Source organism: Nansenia antarctica, assembly GCF_963989245.1.
Source record: "Nansenia antarctica genome assembly, chromosome: 13".
NCBI classification, from domain to species: domain Eukaryota; kingdom Metazoa; phylum Chordata; class Actinopteri; order Argentiniformes; family Microstomatidae; genus Nansenia; species Nansenia antarctica.
Genome location: NC_137683.1, coordinates 26069800 through 26088258, shown reverse-complemented (window position 1 = coordinate 26088258; position 18459 = coordinate 26069800). Strand labels below are relative to the sequence as shown.

General features: G+C 44.1%; 2 protein-coding genes across 2 annotated transcripts; one reads left to right on the top strand and one right to left on the bottom strand.

Annotated features, from left to right (window-relative positions):
• Window positions 1–1842: 1842 nt before the first annotated feature.
• man2b2 (mannosidase, alpha, class 2B, member 2) lies at window positions 1843–13942 on the bottom strand (the record flags this gene model as incomplete). The annotated part of the gene is made up of 19 exons (XM_080543846.1): window positions 13888–13942; window positions 13168–13314; window positions 12651–12756; window positions 11794–11966; window positions 11576–11691; window positions 10994–11171; window positions 9930–10128; window positions 9435–9625; window positions 8848–9030; window positions 8078–8200; window positions 7361–7638; window positions 6650–6841; window positions 5935–6178; window positions 5115–5225; window positions 4293–4500; window positions 3352–3495; window positions 2614–2726; window positions 2351–2477; window positions 1843–1844 (listed from the first exon to the last, which is right to left on the bottom strand). Coding segments are annotated over exons 1-19 (2865 nt in total). The 5' UTR covers window positions 13918–13942.
• A 704-nt stretch (window positions 13943–14646) lies between these two features.
• smim20 (small integral membrane protein 20) lies at window positions 14647–17376 on the top strand. Its single transcript, XM_080544446.1, has 3 exons — window positions 14647–14781; window positions 15296–15352; window positions 17115–17376. The coding sequence occupies exons 1-3, from the start codon at window positions 14673–14675 to the stop codon at window positions 17150–17152; spliced, it is 204 nt and encodes a 67-aa protein (XP_080400572.1). The 5' UTR covers window positions 14647–14672; the 3' UTR covers window positions 17153–17376.
• Window positions 17377–18459: the final 1083 nt, after the last annotated feature.

The following is an 18459-nucleotide window of genomic DNA, read 5'->3' as shown; positions in this document are numbered from 1 at the left end:
TGCATCAACACATTAACATATAGCACAAGCCTGCAGTCTTACGTAGCGCCCCTCGGAAGCTCCACGAACCACGTTCAACCGCGTTGCACCACAAACAAGGGGTTAAACTCGTTTGCAAACTATGCAGTAAAAATGTGGAACGCCCTTCCTATAATCTTAAAGGAGTGCAAAACACTGCCCACCTTCAAAACCACTCTCAAAAAACATTTACAGGAGGCTGCAATCCGTAACTGGACCCTCTAAATCAAAAATCAGATTAAAAGACCCGAACTACCCACTGTACATACTTTGTGTTTTGTCCCCCGCCCCCACCGGTGGTGTATGTCCCCACCTGTCCTACCCGCTGTACATACCTTATGTTTTGTTGTATTGTTCTTCCCATGATGGATGTATGTTTATCTTGTAGATAGTAATAGTTATTTGTCTGTATTATCTTGTAGATAGTACTAGTTTTTTTGTCTGTCTTACATGTAACGATGAATTGAGAATCAAGGACCCCAATTGAAATAAGCCAGTGGCTTTCTTGGGTTTTTATCCTGTTACTTGACCTTGTATGTAATATGTACTTTCATGTACCTACTTCTGCAAATCTTCTAATAAAGTTTTCAATCAATCAATCAATCAATCAGTTGTATAACAACAGTACTGCATCCCCGTATTAACCTCGGCATAGAATAAACACAATCTATATTCAACTGAGGACATATATAATAATAATAACTTTTATGAAACATTTCACTCAACACCCCCCACTTGTACTCAGGTTGCTGTACTTCAACAATTTAAACAAACAAACACAATGAAAATGTGGACATTCTCACACATGTTAAATTCCCAAAAACGATTCCTGCAAACTTCTTCAGTTTCACCTTAGTTACAGGTTTTGTCTATTTCCTTTGGCATTTCTTTTTTTTCTTATTATTTAATTTTTCATTTATTTCTCTTTCCATTATAGCACTTCTTTATTGATCTCTTTATTTAGTTTTGTCATTTTATTTAATAAATACAACTTTTTCTTAGATTTCTTTTTCGAATTATTATTTTTCTTAGATTTTTTACATTGACTGTAATCACATTCTATGACCAAGGGTGATGCTCCATAAGCCCCTCTGCGTTATTGTGAGCATGAATTATTTTTTCACTGTGTGCTAAATGAACATAATGTTATATGTATATTGTATATACTGTATATTGTTTGTCTTTTTGTTCGTTTTTTTGCTGATGTGCTAACCATGTGTAATGCAATGTAATGTAATGTAATGTAATGTAATGTAATGTCCAATGTAATGCCCAATGCCTGTCTCTCCTTTTAAGCTGTTCAGGGACTATAGATGAAAACTAGCCTTCTTGGCTAATTCTGGTGCATTCTTTGATGTACACTGTCCCTGCCAAATAATACAATAATACAATAGGCAGACTTTTTTTTTTCCATTTAGCATTCAACATTTATCAAATGACAATCAACATATCCATGCCACACCTCACTAATATATGTATTTATATTCAGTTTAATTATCTTCACAGAAGACAGATAGGAGATTGTTACAGTCTTCTGAAATGTTCTTTATCTTTTTGGTTTGTTTGTTTGTTTGTAGTATTATATATTGTATATATAATGTATATTTGAAAGTGCATGAATATATTTTTGTATATCTTTTGTGTAAATGAAAATGAGTGTTGATGCAACATAATCTGTAAACATTGTTTTGGCTCAATAAAAAAACATTTGAAACAGAGTGTTACAGTCTAGTTCTTGATGTTGAAGTAAATGAAGAAGGTCCTGATCTCTTTGGGCGATATGGTCACGTTGAAATCTCTCACGCCAACACACGGCTTTGTGACCTCTGGAACAGACAGACAAACACACCACTAACAAGTGTGAAGACCAGGAAACATGGGACAGCAGCTGGTGAAACCCGGAACAAGTCGCCAACCAATTAAAATGTCCAGACTTTTATTCTGAAAATTTTAAAATAAATATTAGCTTCGTTGAAAATGACACACATCGCTTGTCAAGCCAGAACATTGCAATGCAATGGAATCTGTGAGTAATCCCCACTACCTCCTAGTTAGTGTAGAGTAGTGGGGATTACTCACCGAATCCATTGCATTACTGAAATTGATTTAAATCTTTCTGAATAAAACTCTGAACGGTCTGTCGGTTGGCGACTTGTTCCCGGTTTCACCAGCTGCTGTCACATATGGTAGTAATCAAGAACCACATTAGACAGAGCATTGACCTAAAAGCACACCGATGACGTCTTGTGACCAATCTTTTCACTTTGACAACATTTAAATTTTTAAATTTCCGATGCAGTATGTATGATCAAGTTGAACTGAAACTGACCACAAAGACTCTCACCCTTTCCTGGGTCCTCTGTGCTCCACTTCCACCTCTGGAGGTCTGAGATATCCCACGTTCCCGTGAGAGAACGCTCCTCCACCGCTCTCACTTCCCCCAAGCCATGCAGAACTTCCTGTTTACCATATAAAGTGGAAGTTCCACCCATATTAGAGGTAACAGACATTTAAATGCAGGTGTAAAAAAAAGAGGAAATAAAGTATCATGACTAGTGTTTGTTGCCATTCGTCAACCAGTAGTTTGAGTTCTACCTTCAGGTTGATGTGGGCAGGCTGGGACAGGACCGGGTCTTCTCCCTCCTCATACAGGTGCATGATCCTCAACAGGACCCGCTTGTAGTCCGGTTCTGAAGGCACACCTTTACCTGGGCACAAAGCAAAGCAGGTTCTAAGTGACCATCCTTAAACAGAGCTGTAGCCCCCCGCTGTGTTCCTCAGTCTAATATGTACAGTAGCGATGGCCGAAACGCCAAAAAAAACACCTATCTGCAAAATTCACTTTTTGGGGGAAAACGCAAAAAACGGTCTCGTTTTCGTGCAGAATGCTGTTTGTTAAGGATACCCATCACATAATACACTGTTTGGGGACTATATATATATATATATATATTACTATAGTATGTGTTAATAAAAGAAAACAAAATTGCCGATAGGAGGTTTTGCGTTTCGGCCATCAGTAGGTGTCTAGTTTCCTCAAAAGCACAAACACAACACGACAACACCAGAGGCAAACACAACAATACGACAGTTGCAGTCGGGATGCAGGAGCCAGCGGGGCCTACCTGTCTCTAGGTTGTGGAGGTGCAGGGAGGGGTTGGAGCTGTAGACCCTACCTGTCTCTAGGTTGTGGAGGTGCAGGGAGGGGTTGGAGCTGTACACCCTACCTGTCTCTAGGTGGTGGAGGTGCAGGGAGGGGTTGGAGCTGTACACCCTACCTGTCTCTAGGTGGTGGAGGTGCAGGGAGTGGTTGGAGCTATAGGCCCATCCTACCTGTCTCTAGGTTGTGGAGGTGCAGGGAGTGGTTGGAGCTGTAGGCCCATCCCGGGACACTCAGCGTCAGCAGGTGAAGGTTCTGGGGCAGGACCACGGGCTGTACCACACACCCACCATGAGGGGTCTCCTTCCAGGGCCTCTCTAGCAAGGGGGGGAGGGGAAGGGGGGGGGGGGCAGAACAGCACACTGTGACTGTGGTCATCTACTGACACACATGGTGTTTGTGTCTGTGGCTCAGTTGGTAGAGCACGGCGCTAACAACGCTAACTGTAGGTTGTGGGTTTGATTCCTGCTGGGACTATATATACAGACATGTATGCACTCGTAAAGTGCAATGTAAGATTAATAATAATAATTCATTGAATTTATATAGCGCTTTTCCGAGGCTGAAAGACGCTGACAATATAGGGGATACGGAAAACACAAAAACAACAAGTAACATGGAACACAGAGTCAGCGAACGGGGAGGGGGGGGGAGGGGGGGGGGGGACAGGGGAGGTGGTTAGGGATGGGGGAGGCTGTATGCGTGTCAAGGGGAGGGGGGGGGGGGGCGGGGGCGCCGGGATGGGGGAGATGGCTAGGGGAGGCTGTAGGCATGGGAGAACAGGTAGGTTTTGAGGTGGGATTTAAAAGTGAGGAGTGAGGGTGAGTCTCTGAGTGGTTGGGGGAGAGAGTTCCAGAGGCGGGGTGCAGCTCGTGAAAAGGCACGGTGATGTCCTTATACAGTGTTACAACTATACTATACAGCAAACAAACCAATATTGAAAAGGGATCGGTCACGAATCTAATCTAAAGAGCTAGCTATTTCTTTCATTTTTTTTCTTTTCCTGTTCTTGAGAGATTTTCATAAAGAAATGAGAAAGTTTCATAAAGAAATTTGACATTTTCATAAAGAAATTAGAAATTTTCATAGAGAAATAAAAGCCATTTTGTCACACCAGTCATCCTGAGAGGAGAGAAAGGATGGGCAAAGACGACCGGTCTGTGCTGCAGCGCCAGCGCCTCCCTCTGGTAGAGAGAGGGCGTGGTGGACGGGGAGCCCAGCATCATCCACAGGACGGGCCTCGCCACGGAGCTGTCGTTCAGGGTCAGGTTGTAGTTCAGGGTCCACGCCTGGTTGTTCCACAGGCGCCGGTGGAGCATCACCTGGGACAAAGACCACCGGGGGGGTCAGTGTGTGTGTGTGTGTGTGTGAGTGTGAGAGTGTGTGAGAGTGTGTGTGTGTGAGAGTGTGTGTGTGTGTGAGTGTGTGTGTGTGTGTGTGTGTGTGTGTGTGTGTGTGTGTGTGTGTGTGAGAGTGTGTGTGTGTGTGTGAGAGTGTGAGAGTGTGTGGGTGGAGCATCACCTGGGACAAAGACCGGGGGGGTCAGTGTGTGTGTGTGTGTGTGTGTGTGTGTGTGAGAGTGTGAGAGTGTGTGGGTGTGTGTGTGTGTGTGTGTGTGTGTGTGTGTGTGTGTGTGTGTGTGAGAGTGTGTGGGTGTGTGGGTGTGTGTGTGAAAGTTGAGAGGGAATGTATGAATATGTGTGTGTGTGTGTGTGTGTGTGTGTGTGTAAGTTGAGAGGGAATGTATGAATATGTGTGTGTGTGTGTGTGTGTGTGTGTGTGTGTGTGTGTGAGAGTGTGTGGGTGTGTGGGTGTGTGTGTGAAAGTTGAGAGGGAATGTATGAATATGTGTGTGTGTGTGTGTGTGTGTAAGTTGAGAGGGAATGTATGAATATGTGTGTGTGTGTGTGTGTGTGTGTGTGTGTGTGTGTGTTACCTCTAGCCGTCCCTGACTCTGGCTGGACACTCCGTGGGCTCTGTCACTGAGGAGGACCAGCCTGCTGTGTTCATCCTCAATGTAGGCGGCCCGTACCATGGGATAGAAGTTCTGGAACGGTCTCACACACACACACACACACACACACACACACACACACACACACACACACACACACAGGAACACAGTAGGATCACCATTCATTTTGAGGCAGGATAGAACCATCGAACTTTTTTTTTTCAACAGTAGAACAGCCATGGGTGAGGTCCTTTGACCCTGTGAGTATTTTTTTTTAAATATCTTTGCACTCGATCAAATTTCAGGACCCTCCTTTCATGACTTTTCCTAGATATGTGCGTTCTACCACCCAGTATCCTTACATTTTCAAAATCACGTCAGGATAAGCTAGAATGAAGTTATTTCACAGTTTTTCTGTGTAGGGGGCAGGCTAATTTACAAGACGGCCAACTAGTGGTCGTTGTGTGTAAAGACTATGGTCATTTGACCCCCGAGGCGACTCTTATTGTAGGTAAAACAAATAAAATCACGACTATAACATCCTAACTGTGGTGTGTGTGCGGCCACAAAGTCACTGGATGTCACAGTTTGATGGCCGTGTAAAAAATAATTTGGGTTAGTTATTCTGTATATGCAGCCATGGGTGGGGTCATTTGACCATAAACAAACACAACATTCAACAACGAACAAAAACACACGTCTCTCATATAAACATACGACGTGGTGGTAATCATACCTAATCATCATACATAATCGTCATACCTAATCATCATACATAATCATCATACATAATCGTTCTTACTCTGGCGACTGTGTTGTTGGCGAACGTCCTGTAAATCCTCTTCATCATCTGGTAGCCGTTGTCGTCGCTGAACAGCGTCCTGTTGTTCTCCAGACTGGTGGTGGTGCGGAGGACGGCCTCGCGGTTCACCACCAGGGGGCCCAGCGAGTAGCTCTGCTCCAGCCTGTTACACAGCAGCCTGTCCTGGAAGCCCTCCGGTACCCTGGTGATGACTGTGTACGAGTAGTCCTCGTCTGCTTCCTCCCTGCACACACACGCACGCACACGCACGCACACACACACACACATGCATAAACACACACACACACACACGCACACGCACACGCACAGACACAGACACAGACACACACACACGCACACGCACACGCACACGCACAGACACAGACACAGACACAGACACACACACACACGCACACCCCACAGTTACATGATTCTGCAGCCGAAAGTTAGAATGTTATTCTACAGTCGAGATGGAGTAAGGGTGAGAAAGGGTGAGAAAGGAAGAGAGAGAATGAGAGGAGGGGGGAGGGGGGTTGGGGGGGGTAGAGTGGTGAAGCAGAGGCATTAAAAACTCCCAAATCAAATTCTCAAAGAACAAAGCCAAACAAGGAACCCCCCAAAAGACAGACAGAGAGAGGTATGCTATCTACCCTACCTGTAGAAGGACTGACCTACCTGTAGAAGGACTGACCTACCTGTAGAAGTACTGACCTACCTGTAGAAGTACTGACGGATCTCAGAGACGATCTTCCCAGGGACGATCTCCATCCGGACGGCCTCGTAGGCCCGCACGGCCGAGCCGTTGGCGGCGAAGACGTAGTTGTCCGAGACGGGCCCCGCCTTCTCGTCTCCGTTGGCGCGGTACTCCCAGAAGTCCTGGCTCATCCTCACCCTCCTCTGCTGCTTCCTGTCAGGTCACACAAAGGTCACACTGTCAGGTCACACAAAGGTCACACTGTCAGGTCACACAAAGTCACTGGATGTCACAGTTTGACATCTATGGCCGTGTAAACAATTATTTGGGTTAGTTATTCTGTATATGCAGCCATGGGTGGGGTCATTTGACCATGTGAGTAAAAAAGAAAAAGTTATATCTTTGCACTCGATCAAATTTCAGGACCCTCCTTTCATGACTTTTCCTAGATATGTGCGTTTTACCACCCAGTATCCTTACACTTTCAAAATCACATCAGGATAAGCTAGTATAAAGCTATTTAGCCGTTTTTCTGTGTAGGAGGCAGGCTAATTGACAAGCCGGCCAACTAGTGGTCGTTGTGTGTAAACAGCAGCTTCCCATTGTAAAGAGTATGGTTTGACCCGCGAGGCCGCATTTACACTAGGTAAAAAAGGCACGAATGTTCTAGTGCTAACTTGGTGTATGTATTTTTAAAGAATAAGTGGTGGATAACATTGGATCAACATTTACATGTCGGTGATGCTGTGAAGCAGGTTGGTGTCCTGATCGAACATGAGCTTGTAACACTCGCTCAGAATGGGCAGGAGCCTCCTTCCTGTCTTGGTCCAGCGGCGGACGCTCCTCCTCTGGAAGGTCACCTCCGTGGCCAGGTGGGTAATGGTGCACGCCGGCCCCACGCGGCACGGCTTCTCAGAGAGCCTGATGAGGTACCTCCTGTACTGGAGACCGGCCAGTTCCACCACCATGAAAAGGTCGTAGGTGCTGTCGGATTCAGCTGACCTCTGGATCTGTTGGGAGGAAGAGAAGAAACCAGGGTTTTTTGTTGTTTTTTGGGGGGGGGGCTCTGCAGATAAAGGCAAGGGTTTTATTAACACTAGAACAGCCCAAAGAAATGTTATCTTTGCACTAAATCAAATTTCAGGACCCTCCTTTCATGACTTTTCCTAGATATGTGCGTTCTTCTACCACCCAGTATCCTGACATTTTCAAAATCACATCAGGATAAGCTAGTATAGATATATAAGATATTTTGCTATAGTTTTTCTGTGTAGGGGGCACAGGCGCGCCAACTAGTGGTCGTTGTGTGTAAATAGCAGCTTTCCATTATAAAGACAATGGTCATTTAACCCCGAGGCGGCTCTTATAGTTGGTCAAATAGGCACGGCTGTTCTAGTGTTGAGCACTTTGCGAAAATAAACCGTTAGCTGGATGACGCCCGGCAACTACCTGTGCAGGAACGGGCTGTCCGTCGTCGTCGAACACTGTTGCCATGGGGAAGGTCACCGTGACGTTGATAAAGGTGGAGACGTTCCATGCCAGTGGGTTGTAGACCAGGACATCCATGTCCTTCTGACGGGCACCTGAGTAAGTAAGTTGATCAAAAAAAATCTGTCAATATAATAGTAATTCCCCGCCTCTGGAATTCTCTACCTCAGCCACTCAGAGACTCACCCTCACTCTCCACTTTTAAATTCCACCTCAAAACCGACCTGTTCTCCCATGCATACAACCTTCCCTACCCCTAACCATCTCCCCTAACCCCCCCCCCCCCATTTCTGTGTTAATTGTTGCCTGTGCCTGTTTGTTAACTCTGTGTTCTATGTGCTCTGATGTTATCTGTTGCTTGTTGTTTCTGTGTTTCTGTTTTTCCCATATTGTCAGCGTCTTTGAGCCCCGGAAAAGCGTTATATAAATATAATGAATAATAATAATTATTATTATTATACGTAGTGTACTATAGCTGTCGTACAGCAACGCTATAGTACAAGCAAATAGCGCGGGTTTAGATTACATTAGATTCAACCTTTTACAACAAAATGTACTTTTGTGCTCTAGGCACAGGGTCAGCCATAGTCAGCCAGCGCCCCTGTAGCAATTAGGGGTTAAGTGCCTTGCTCAAGGGCAGTTGTAGGCAGGCACCTTAGATATGATGCCACCAGCGACCCCTCTAGTCACCAGCTCACATGCAGCTCCCTCCTGAGGTTGATCCATGGCACTACTTTACCTTTGGTCCTGGAGTCTTGTCTATAGAGGGGGCCGGGGCTCCCCAGGGACTGGGGGAGTAGGAAGAGGGCAGCCACTAGCTCGTCCACGCCCACCATGGCCTGGGTCAGGTGCTGGACGTACATGTCAGCCACCTTGGGAGACTCTGTCCCGGTGATGCCGTCGTGATGTTGGACCTGCGGACGATAAGGGGTTAAAAACACAATACACACTTCTGACATTATAATATAGGAGCCTCTGTTGTGTGTATGTGTGGCCAAATAGAAAAAAAAGACAATCTATACATCTAATCTAATCTCCATAATCAAATAAATAATTTTTTCTGAGTGGGGCAGTCCCACTCATATGTTTCTTTCTATTGACAGAGACAGTAGAGATTTTGACAGGAAGGATGGGTGAGCGAGAGAGAGAGAGGAGGGATGACATGCAGGACCACGGCCGGAATCAGGATATGTCCACTTCTGACATTATAGGAGCCTCTATTGTGTGTATGTGTGGCCAAATAGGAAAAAAAGAAAAACGATATATCAGGATTCAAAATGAGAGAAAGGACATTTTATAATCATTATTGAGCAGGCACCTCTGAGACGGCCCAGCGGAGGGCCTTCAGCTTCTCCAGGGCCCAGTCTTTGGGGACGTGTCCGTCAGGGAAGCTGACCCGGAGGCGGGTGAACAGAGCCTCCGCGGCGTGTAACTGGGCGCTGGCCCGTCTCGCCACGCCCTTCAGAACGTTCCGAGAGGCGTAGAAGCCGGTCCACGATTGGAACGGTTCTGGGACAGGAACAGAACTCTTGGAACAGAACTCTTGGAACAGAACTCTTAGAACAGAACTCTTAGAACAGAACTCTTAGGACAGAACTCTCAGAACAGAACTCTTAGAACAGAACTCTTAGAACAGAACTCTTAGAACAGAACTCTAAAAACAGAACTCTAAGAACAGAACTCTTAGGACAGAACTCTTAGAACAGACCTCTTAGAACACAACTCTTAGAACAGAACTCTAAGAACACAACTCTTAGAACAGTGGCAAGTTGAAACAGTGTGGGGGAGGTGACACGTGATGTGAAACACCCACCAGTGGAGTAAGGAAGGAAGTCCTGACTCCCCCTCACCTCCCAGGTGAGGTTCGATTGGTGGACCGCTTGGAAGTACTCGCTGAGAGTGGCGTACTGGACCGTCACTCCAAACTCTTTGCTGTTCTGGTTGATGTAGTCCATCAAGGGGTCCATGTTCATGAACTGTACCGAGGAGTTGTAGAACTGCTTGTCGCAGCCCTGTGACGTTAAATAAAGATGGAAAATAGAATATGAGTCGATGAGAGAAGATACATCAAATATCTAGGGTGCAGACAGTGTAGTGCAGGGGTCCCCAAACTTTTTTCTGTGAGGGCCACATCATTTTTCCTTTCTGTGATGGGGGGCCTGGGTCGGTCTCTAACATAAAATAATATGGAACGGAGTGAAATGGAGGCGGTTGCGCAAAGCAATTGCGCGCACTGGTGGATGCAAACAAAGTCTAAACAGTTGAATTTGGATGGAATTTATACCTATAGTGATATGTCAATGAAATATAATCAGTTTTACAGTCTGATACATGAGGGAGGACCCTCATCATACACGGGGGGACCCATGAAGCAGGGCTGTCTGGGGGTCCTTAAACGAGCATCAAACACTTAATTTCTACCATTCTGGTGAATTGATATGCACCAATTTGTGACCTTTCTGCATCAATTTATGGTGGAAATGTCATTATTTATGCAAAGGAAAACACAATATTCAGGCACCAGATGATCAAAATATAATGTAATATAATGCAATATAAGGCTCTCAGGCATTCTGTACTTTCAAATATGTATTCTCCTTGAGCAGTCAACATCAACTATCAGCTATTTCACTACCAAAAACGAAAGATAACTTATTTGCGAAACAGCGCCCCCGCCACCACGTCGGCGCAGTGCCGCTATTGCAGTCAGAAATGACAGAAATCCACCGAGTGCAACGCCTGTAGAAAATTGACGTTGTTCAAAGGGCCGGTCCAAGTGTGGGGGTGGGCCGTGTTCGGCCCGCGGGCCGTAGTTTGGGGACCCCTGGTGTAGTGTGTAGTATGTAGTGTGTAGTGTAGTGTGTAGTGTCGACTCACCCAGGGCCAGAGGACGTGGCCGGTCCTGAACCAGGCTGCCCTCTGCTGGATGTTCTCCACCATGGTCTTAGCGTAGGACTGGATGGTTTCCTTGGTGACAGGCAGGCTCATGTTGGGGTAGACTCCATCTTTCGGGGGGTCAGGGAAAAGGGCCACTCCGTTCCAATAGAATCCAGAGCTAAGAAAAGAAAAACAATGAATCAGAGAGTCATGTTGAGAGTGAGAGATTCCAGTGAAATTCAGTTGCTGCTACGCAATCCGAATCCGAATTTGAATTCATAATTTTATTGCCAAGTGTATTTTGCACATACAGGAAATTGACGTAGGTGAGGTTGGTGCATAGGACATAAAAAACAACAAATACATAAGCAGAAATTGTTTAAAAAGACAATGGCAAAAGGGGCAATAGAACAATAATAATGTAGGCTGTAAATTAGAGTAATGTAAAACTAATGCGTTATGCAGGAAGTATGCTATATGCTACGGTATGCTATAAGAGCTAACTTATGGATAATGGTGGGGGAGGGGGGACAGTTGTTTTGGGTAGGAGAGGAGTGTGTGTGTGGGGGGTGGGGGGGGTACCTGTTTGAGAATGGCAGATACGAGGGGGTGCAGTAGCTGAACTGGTCCATGGTGTGGGTGAAGATCTCCTGCTGGTCTTTCAACGAGGGCGAGCCCCTCCATACAAACTGTAGCTTCTGCTCAAAAACACACAAAAACACCACGACAATTAAGTTACATCACACCTACACATACAGGTACTGAAGATCAGATGCTGCATGAAAGGCTGTCGATCGTACCTTGCTCTTCTGCATGGCGTCTTTGAGGTCGTAGTCGATGCGCGAGATGAGGTGGGCGTGGAAGCCTGCCAGGGAGAAGAGGACGGGGGTGGTGGCGGAGGCGCCGAAGGGGTCCACGTGCCACGAGAACCTCGGCCGGACTCCGAACGTCTCGTACAGGAAGCCATGTCCCTCTGCAATGTCAGTGTGTGTGTGTGTGTGTGTGTTTGTTACACGACACATTTTTTAATACACACGATACACTCTTTACCCTTTGCACTACTGCTTTTTACAATACTACCTTTGCACACACACCGTATTATTGCACATACCTCGTGATACCTCGTGATATAGCCTCTTTTATAGATCTGTACATTACATACTGTACATAGGCTACCTCATCTGTACATAGCTCATAACTGTATTTACCTCTTAACTACCACTCTCGCCATACTGTACCTATCACTATCATTGTCATGTTTTTATATCATGTTCTTATATGACTATTTGCTGCACTTTTTCTGGTTAGATGCTAAACTGCATTGCGTTGTCTGGTACTTGTACTCTGCAATGACGATAAAGTTGAATCTAATCTAATCTAATCTCATTTTGCTCAGGGTTTATCAACTTCAAGGGTCAAGGGTATACTCCTGTGGTCCTCTGTGGCTCAGTTGGTAGAGCATGGCGCTAACACCGCTTAGGTTGTGGGTTCGATTCCTGCTGGGACCATACTGAAATGTATGCACTCACTGCAATGTAAGTCGCTTTGGATAAAAGCGTCAGCTAAATGGCATATATATATATATATATATATATACTGGGTAAATGAAGCCCAGACAAAAAGACAGCCAAACAAATGGCTGGGAGAAGCACTTTACCTGTCAACTGCAGTATGTCATCATCTAGATCTGTCACCGCCTCATCCTGCATCACCTGGCCCCCGATCACAAACTCAAGTCGCCCCTCCTTTACTAGCTGTCGCACCTGGGGGGGCAATATAGGTTCATACGTTATTTAGCATTCTTGCAATAGCTTGCCTCATCAAGATTCATATTGTGACACTGCCTTAATTGCCATAGCCTGTAGTGGAGAGCTGGGGGCATAGTAGCCTAGTAGTTGAAACTTCAGACTTGTCAATTGTTGGAATTTGGGCATTTTATGCTCTAGGCAAGGGGTCTGCCTTAGATGGTGAGCCTGGAGCGATTAGGGGTACAGACACCTCGACACGTGGGCAGCCGGGGTTCGAACCGCCGACCGCTGCCGACCTTGCGATCAGTAGACGCCGGCTCTACCGCCTGAGCCACAGCCGCCTCTGTTAGTTAGTAGAATGACTAGTGAGTGTGAAACCTCGAGGGTTGCAGACAGTTGCATCTAGGGGGGCATGGGACCCCATACCTGGTTCTTCTGCTTCTCAACGGCCACGGAATCCCACCACAGGCGGAAGAACTCCTGCTCCACTGCGATGAATCTGCGATGTTTCGCCCGTGTCAGCTCCTCTGTCACACTGGAATATACGTTGGCTGCATAGGCATGCATGCTCTCCTGTGGACAAAACATGCATGAAGGCAACCATGTCCAGTGTCATGCAAATAGTGACAGTTATTGCATATAGGACCGTAATTAGATCCGATTTCAAGATCCTTCTGCTTGTTTATAAAGCTCTCACTGGCACCGCACCAGAATATCTGAAAGACCTATATATGGGCATATCAGCCCAATAGAGCTCTCAGGTCTTCTGACGCTGGCTTTCTCTGTGTACCACATGTACAAAAGAGGAGATTTGGTGAGGCTGCATTCTCATGTTATGCACCCAAATTGTGGAATGCACTGCCAGTTTACATTAGGGATGCAACCTCAGCAAATATTTTCAAGTCAAGACTAAAAAACCCATCTTTTTAATATTGCCTTGGCTTTAAGTGACTAATAAGTGAATAATTAAATTATGATTATATAATGATTTAAGCACTTTGAGCTGCAACATCACATGTGCAGGAAAAAAGTTATTAATTAATATATACTGCTGAAATCAATCAATACTGCATTTTCGACATTCTTACACCGAATACATCCCCTATTCAGTGGAAGAGTGTGCAGTCACGAGATGAAGTGACCAACCTGGATGGTGTACACCCAGCCCACATCCATGTGACTGTGAGGGATGACAAACGTCTGGATCGGTCCATGATTTCTCTCTGCATATGACACTGTGACGCACAGACAGAGTGCACAAACTGCAAAAACTCTCATATCTAAAACTTAAGTGCAAGCAAAACAAAAAGACCTCAACATGCTCTTGAAGTTGAACTAGGGTGCCACTGGTGAGTTCCTTTATTATTGTTTTGTGACTGTTTCATGTGACAGTATGGGGGGCCCGCCCCCCTAACGGTACGGAGTGGCAGAAGGGTCAAACGCATGAGACGCTGCGCAACACAATCAACGAATGTGAATGAAAGCTTTATTTCGAACATGTGAAAAAAGAAATAGTTATAACAACAAAAAAACTGGGGAAAAACAGGAAAAAAACAAAACAAAACAAAAAACACTATTTACTTAACATGTCCGAAAAGGAGTAGGAAGAAGCATAAGCTTATTTAATCCTACCCCTTCTCCAATACTCAGAGATTAATAATTAATAATCTACAGTTAACTTCAATATTAATATAATATTTTTTTAAATTAAATCACATTGATTTACGTATTTACATATTTACCAACAATAGAAAACAGATAATGTAAATAAACAAATAATCTGTGAAAACACCTGTAAAGCAGCGCAGAATCGTACAGATCTTGAATGTGTTTCGTTTCTAGCGTTCGTCTCGTCATTGGTTGAACTTCACCCTGGAAGACGTTCAGCGCCACTACACACTGTCCCGTTTGGAGGTGAACACACAACAAACATGTCCAGAAACAGGAGAATCACGTTGATCTTCGGAGGTTTTATAACAGCTGTGGCTGCTGCCTTCTATCCTATCTTCTTCCATCCCCTCACCCACTCGGCTGATTACAGTAAGTCCTTCAAATCAATGGAAGCTCACACTTTGCATCGGTTCCGAATAGTTACGAAGTGACACATCGTGACGTTAGAATTATACGGTTCTATCTCCATTTTTTGGGTCAAAATTGAGTTGTTTACATACTCTGATCCATTAGGTGTTTATTAATGCCTGTGTGGTGTTATTTTTAAAATGTTGACATTTTTGAGTTAGTAATTCATAAAATACAAAGGTTCCATCTCACAGAACGTAATGGAATGTAAACACTTTGACGCTCAATATCTCTGAACTACCCTAAACGGAGATAGAACCTTATCATTCTAAGGCAACATAACCCACAATGTTACACAATGTAACTTTAAAGCCTTTGTGTTTCACTGTCTGCCTGTGTAATGAAAATGCAGTAAACTGTAATATTTTCGGACGCAATTATATTATGCAATTGAATTCCAGTTCTAGCCTAGTGTATTATGAATGTAGTACAGTAGGCTGTTAGTAAAAGCGTATTGTGTGTTTTGTCTCTGCAGATCAAGTCCAGAGGGAGAACAGAGCAGGAATCAACCAAGCAGATGTACAACCAGTTGGTAAGACTCATTAATAATAACCCCTGACAGCTGTTTATTATGAGGAGGTAGGCTATACTATTATATTATTATACTACTACTACTACTACTACTACTACTACTACTACTACTACTACTACTACTAATACTAATACTACTACTACTACTACTACTACTACTAATAATAATATTATACTACTACTACTACTACTACTACTACTACTACTACTACTAATAATAATAATAATATACTACTACTACTAATAATAATAATAATATTATACTACTACTACTAATAATAATAATAATAATAATAATATTATACTACTACTACTACTACTACTAATAATAATAATATTATTATACTACTACTACTACTACTACTACTACTACTACTAATAATAATAATAATATTATACTACTACTAATAATAATAATAATAATAATATTATACTACTACTACTACTAATAATAATATTATACTACTACTACTACTACTAATAATAATAATAATAATAATAATAATAATAATAATAATAATAATAATATTATACTACTACTACTACTACTACTACTACTACTACTACTAATAATAATACATAGACTAGATATAGACTTATATAGCGCATTTCTAGACACTCAAATACGCTTTACAAACAGAAAAGATCGAGTAGTAATAAAAAAGAAATAAAAGAACGTATAGGGGCCTAATTAAGGTAGCGCTAGGGACACATGGGAAGGGGAGGGTGAGAGGGTTAACTGGTGAAAGCGAGCTTGAAGAGGTAGGTTTTGCGGGCCTGTTTAAATGTTGGCAGGGTGTTGGCCTGTCTGGAGTCCATATCTTCCCCTCGATAACCTTCAACAATCCCTAATGTTGTCAGACATAGTTGTTAATGGGATCTGTAACACATCCTCAATTCTCCTGTATTGCATCCTGACCACTGGCGGACTCAGGGGGGCGACTGCCCCTCCTGGTGCCCCCACGGTTGAAAAATGTCTATCTTAAGTGCCTTTTTGAGTGGCAAAAATGCCCTTTTGAGTGGCGAAAATGAGAGGACGTGCCCTATTTTGCCCCTCCAATGGTCTAAACTTGACCATGTGCCCCCACAGTTGAAAAACGTCGCACTAAAGTGCCCTTTTGAGTGGCCAAATTAGAGGATGTGCCCTATTGGCTGCCCTTCCAATGGTCTAAACTTGACCATGTGCACTGATGGGGTCTCATGTTGTGCAGTAGGTGCCCTTTTTTTCTTTTCGCCCCTGCCCTTCAAACAGCCTGAGTCCGCCACTGATCCTGACCGATGTACCCATAGTCTCTGCATCAAGCCTCTGACTCTTCAGTCATGCTATATGGCTTCATACTCATTTACATTTACATTTTTGGCATTTAGCAGACGCCTTATTCCAAAGCGACTTATAATCAATACATTTGACTAAGCAAGTGAATCATCAATCCACCAGTCGTAGCAGGAAGAGTAATCTAGCTCAGGCCAGGGGCCATTGGCAGTGATAGAAGGATTTATATATAGACACTGGAGAACAGAGAAACAGTACAAGGGGGGCAGTAGAAGTCTTAGGGGACACAGTAGAGGGGAAAAGCGGGTGTCTCAGGAGACACAGTGCTGGGGGATAGTAGATGTCTCAGGAGGAGCAGTTAAGGTGTAACCTGAAGAGATGGAGGTCTTCAGTCTCCGACGGAAGATGGGTAGTGACTCACTGCAGTTCTGACAGCCGTGGGAGGCTCGTTCCACCAATACTCATTATGATGTTTGTTTGCTGCCAATAGGTGTAAAAGTATGGTCTGATCCTTACAAGCCAAAGTGATGAGGACAGACTGGCGCTGTTATGGAAGACATATGCTGACGAAGACTCTTCATTTCCCTGCTGAAAACCCTGTTCTGCTGCAGAGGACGATAAATGTCATTTGAAAATGTGCGTGGGAAAGAATGGTTGTACGAGTGAGTGAGTGTTTGGACGAATGATTGGGTTTAATGAGTTTGGACGCTTTCTTTATCCTGTGAATAAAGTTTAAAGCCCTCGTGGGTGATTCCCCTAAACGTTTGAATGAAAACAATGTGTGGGACATTTATTCCTCCATGTGTTTTGAGTGAAATTGCTTGTACCGTACATAGTAACTTTGGTCATATTGGATCTGAATGCAAAACCCTACACGTCCACAAGGTGGCACTATTTGCTCATGAGTTACACTTGCTCATCATGAGTTGGACTCCATATGCATTACAGTACATGACGATTGGAAGCCTTGAGACTAAAGATGTATGGTCCTCATCATCATGCATAAGATTAGCTACGAGGTCTCACAACAAATCTCCAAACTGTCAAAATAGTCTTTCAGTGTCACTGCCGTGTGAGGTGTCATTGACGCAGGCCGAACATTAGCCTACCATCCAGTTTGGGATGCATCGTTCATCACACAGCAGTTCAACATTTAGAAAAGTGAATCAGAGAGAGAGAGGGGTGTTGAAGAAATAAAGGGGATTTGGTTATTTTCTTTATCGTTTCAAAGCCTTATATCTAAAAGCCTTGCCAGCAAACCCAAGCTGCCACAGCTAATAACAGTCACCCTCCCTCTCAGCCCCCAATCAACAACCTCCATTGTTTATGAGACGTTGTTATTGTTGGCCCCGTTAAGAAACAAAGAAAACTCAAGAGCCCAGCTGCGCAGAGACTTCCAAAAGTTAAAAAAGAAAAGTGGAAAAAGGGGGAAAATGAAAAACAGAAATTCCTCTCATTCCCCTGCTGGTGTTTTTCAGATTCCTCAAACGACAGACCCCTTGAGTGTGTGTGAGTGAAGTAAGCCACCGAAAGGGGAAATTAGACTGTAGGGCTACATGTGCGAGAGAGAGGAAGGAGAACCACATTCTTGAGGGGACGCGTCACAGACACGATGAACAGATCAAAAATAAACAATCAAAGAGTCTAGGCTAAACAAGTAGTAGGCGACAGGTATTGTAAGCTCACCACTTTTTTTAGTCGACCCTAATAAATCAGTCCTTGTTAACGGAAGCCTGTCTCTTCCTTTAGAGAGAGGATAGGGGGCTCCTTGACTCTCTTAATGACACAATACTTCTCAATGACAAAACAGCAAAGCTCTCCTTGTCCATCTGCCA